Below are 4727 nucleotides of genomic sequence, written 5' to 3' on the forward strand. Positions count from 1 at the left end.
TCATATGACAATAAAGAGACATGTAACTTCAAATGTTTGACACATTCATGTGATATGAAAGAATGAGTAGCACCTGAATCATATAGTACATTAACAAGGTGACCATTTATGATGCATTTACCTTGGATTAGATCTTCAGATTGAACAGCTTCAGTACCATTCATCGTGAAAACTCTTCCAGTTGTCTTTGGTCTTCCAAGTTAATTATTTCCTCTATTGTTGCTTCCCCCACTTCCTTGATCCTTAATTAACTCTTTGCATTCATTGCGATAATGACCCAATTTCCCACAATTGAAGCAAGTTACAGTCCTTGTGGTGTAGTTTCTTGACAGATGAGGTCCTCCACAATGGAAACATTTGATAGGATTGGTTATGCCTGAATTATTGGCAGCAGAGGAATGTCTTTGTCCTGAAGAATTCCACGAAGTATGAGATGGACGTTGGTAGGGTTTCTTATTATTAAAATCATTTATTTTGTGCCTTAAAGGCCCTCCTTGCCTCCATTGAGTTTGTCTTGCCTTAGTATCATCCTCATAAATTCTACAACGGTTTACAAGAGTAGGAAAAGACGAAATCTCTAAATAACCAACTGCTTGTTTAATATCAGGTCTCAGTCCACTTTCAAACTTGGAACAACGAGAACGTTCATCAACTCTATCATGAAAGTAAGGACAAAATTTTGACAACTCGTCAAACTTTGCTGCATATTCTCCTACAGACATGATACCTTGCTGAAGATTAAGGAATTCAACCTCCTTCCTCCTTCGAAGATCCTCTGGAAAATATTTTTCCAGAAACTTTTGTTTGAAGACTTCCCAAGTAATTTGTCTCCCTTCATCCTCCAATTGTTGTTTTGTAAATCTTCACCAGTTTTCAGCTTCTTCAATGAGCATAAATGTAGCAAATGTGACTTTATTTGCATCAGCACACGTCATTGCGATGAATATTTTCTCAATTTCTGCTATCCATGATTGAGCACCTTCAGGATTAAATCCTCCTTTAAATTTTTGTGGATTGTTCCTGCGAAAAGTTTATAATCCTTGATTTTCCATGGGTTCAACATTTTGTTTTTGGCTCATATTTTCCAGGACAATTGTCATTCTTTCCAACAACTCATTGGTAATGTTTGGTCCATTATCCATCTTTTCCTGAAAGAATGAACAATTTCCTTAGTTTTCTTTAGATTTTTTTTTTCAACTATTGTTAAAACTTATCCTTACTACAAGTATTAATTGTTGTTATTACTTACTTTTATTAGTCTACTTATCTTGCATTTCTCCTTTACAAGAAAAATGTAAGAACAAACAACTTGCACCTCTACTTACTAGTAGAGACTACAAACATGAAAGACACCATACCCAAGGTCTTGACAGAAGGAACTGCTCTGATACCACTCAATGTGACACCCCGACTACTATACTAAATAATTATTATTTGATAAAAAGATATGGAATTAATTTTTTTTTATACCATAAGATTATCCTTGAGAGAACATTAATAATAACATAACTTCATATTTATATATATAGTTTACATCTCTATAATTGTTCATGAAATATTACAAAAATATATATTTGTAAAATATTAAGAGTTCTACATCAGAATAGAAGATTATCTATATTTTTAATATCTCCTAAATAGAAATTATCCATGAGTCAATCTTCAGAAGATCCACCAATAATATCCCGAACAACTCTCACTGAGCAGGTTCCTCTTCTGCTCATGCAACAGGTACATATGAAAGAAAAATATGAAAGGAGTGAGGTCTTTATAAGCCTTAAATATCAATCTTAATAAACTCAACAAACAATGCAGACACCGGGGGCCTAGATTTGGACCTATAACCACCAAACTTGATCTTGTTTTACCAGACATATGGATCCATATTCCACTTCTGATGATCCAATCTGAACATCAAAAGTTACTTTGGGAAGTGATTAGGTAGTTGAGTATTTCTCATAAAACATTGGTACAATCATAATTATTTATTTCTCGAGAATATTAGCCATTCATCGGCTCACAAAAGAGATATATACTCACTACCTAACCTTGGCGATGCCGAGCAGGTATCAGATAGTCCCAAGTTTGGCCTATGAATATCCTAGTCCAGTGCGCTATTCTGAACTATCCAGATATTCACCTACTTGGTAAAACTTCCTTAGACCCCACCATGGTCCCTGCCTTTCATCCCACAGTGTACCAAACTGTGACTTCCCAAATACAAACACTCTGACACTGGTTTAATATCAACTTATTGAAACCAGACTTAACTTTTACTTGACTGACATACTCTTGGATATTTTCAAAAGTCATAAAATGTGATGACTATCATGTCATTGTATAAACTATACACAAAGAATATAAAACAACGATAAAATGTCCATGCAATTTTCTTCTATCCACATTTATTTTTATTTTCTAATTATAATGATAAAATAAGAATCAAAGCAAGAACTTTAAATAAATAATTAGATAAGGATTATAACATTATGAATAAATATAATAACAAAAATATAAATTAAACGGGACCACTGCGTAACTGGAGATAAATAAAATAAAATAAATAAACAGAACCAGTGCATAACTGGATATAAATAAAATAAAATAAATAAATAGGACCAGTGCATAACTGGAGATAAATAAATAGGACCAATGCATAACTGGAGATAAATTAAATAAAATAAATAAACAGGACCAGTGCATAAATGGAGATAAATTAAATAAAATAAATAAACATGACCAGTGCATAACTGGAGATAAATTAAATAAAATAAATAAACATGACCAATGCATAACTGGAGATAAATTAAATAAAATAAATAAACAGGACCAGTGCATAACTGGAGATAAATTAAATATAATAAATAAAGAGGACCAGTGCATAACTGGAGATAAATTAAATTAAATAAATAAACAGGACCAGTGCATAAATGGAGATAAATTAAATAAAATAAATAAACAGGACCAGTATAATTGAAGATTAAATAAAATAAATTTAAGAGGATAATAAATAAAAATAAGTTAAATGAAAGTAAATAGAATAATAGATGAGTCAAAATAAATAAAAGATTAATATAAAACTCATGAGTTTATCAAGATTAATATAAAAAGAGCTTAACCTCACTCCCCCCTTACCTGATTAGTTGGAGGGACACACTAGTAATACTTCTAGAAGACCAAGATCTTTTTGAATATTTGCTCTAAACTTTCTCTCTCTATTTTCTCTTTCTCTATTTTCTCTTTCTCTATTTTTCTTTCTTTCTCTCCTTTCTTTCTTTCTTTCCTTTCTTTCTCACTTTCTCATTTTCTTACTTTCTTACGTAACTCACTTTCACTCTTTCTTCATTTCTTCCATGTATTTATAGGTTAGGATAAGATTTCTTTCATTAATGAAAGGTAATCCAAAACTTTCCAAAGTAATCCATGTGGATGATGTAATCTTAGGTCATTTTTCTTTCATCATCCATTTCTTTCATCCATTTATAAGCCATGCATGTGTCATATTTCCAAGTAATGAATGTATGCATTAAATGTAAGGTTATCACTTCTAATTATTCTTATCTTCCATGTATTTAGATAAAACTCCTTTAAATCTCCTTATCTTCTTTCTTTTTCTTTTATTTCTTTTCTTTTCTTTGTTTTTATTTTTCTTTTCCTTTTCTAATTTTTTTTTCTTTTAGAAGATTCTTTATTATTATTTTTTTTCACATACTTATTTAATTAAAATATTTTTACCTAATATTTATATATATATATATATATTTTATTTGTTTTGTTTTGTTCTTATTGTTATTTTTATTAAGTAAAAACTATATTATGATAAAATATTTTTTTTTTTGTTTAAACTACATTTAGATAAAATATTAAACATTAGTAAAACCATAAGATTTTCTAATTGTTTTATTTAAAATAAATAATACAGTTTATTAAAAATAGGGATGTTACAATTAACATATAGTCATTAAAAAGCATGATGAAATTAACAATATGTATGACAATAAGAAACAACATGACAATAAGAAATTAATGGAGTTCCAAATTTCGAAAGATATATAAGACCAACCTGTTGGGAGGTGAAACAATGAGAGTGGAATGTCAATAGTGAAAATAATAAATAAATATTATTCGATCTATATCCAATAAAATATATCGGATTTATAATTCAAATCCATTTAACTAGATTAATTAGATTTACATTTTTTAAATTAAATTTAAATTGATTTAAAAAATAGATTGAATCTTCTTTATCAATTAGATAAAATCCAATGAGATATGTAATGTATTAAAAAAATATCTTTAGCACTTTAAATTTTAAATGTTGAATTTAAATTTAAAGTAAATATCTTATTTATTAATATCATAATAAACTAAAAATATCTTATTTATTGATTGTAAAGTGGCAGAATAGGTGTAACATGAGCAGAAGGACCTAAGTTCAAATCTAAGATAAAACAAATTCATTATTTTTTTTAACAATTACTAATAATAGTATAATAATAAAATGATATTATATGATCATAAATATTTTATAAAATTGCAACAAATTTTGTATTAATTATATTCTTTTCAAAAGATTTTTTTTTATTATCTCACATTATGTTAACTAGTAACTATTTGTTACAAGTATATTTTATCATTTTACAAGGAATTTTTTGTGACAAATTAAAAAATAATATATAAATAGTGAAAATGTGTATATATTACCATTAATTACGTTATATCAAAAG

General features: G+C 28.2%; 1 protein-coding gene across 1 annotated transcript; it reads right to left on the reverse strand.

Moving 5' to 3' along the window:
• Positions 1–200: 200 nt before the first annotated feature.
• LOC114170425 lies at positions 201–722 on the reverse strand. The gene has a single exon (XM_028055901.1). It carries the CDS (start codon positions 720–722, stop codon positions 201–203), a length of 522 nt encoding a protein of 173 aa, XP_027911702.1.
• Between the last annotated feature and the right edge of the window lie 4005 nt (positions 723–4727).

Source organism: Vigna unguiculata, chromosome 11 (genome assembly GCF_004118075.2).
Source record: "Vigna unguiculata cultivar IT97K-499-35 chromosome 11, ASM411807v1, whole genome shotgun sequence".
Taxonomy (NCBI): Eukaryota; Viridiplantae; Streptophyta; class Magnoliopsida; order Fabales; family Fabaceae; genus Vigna; species Vigna unguiculata.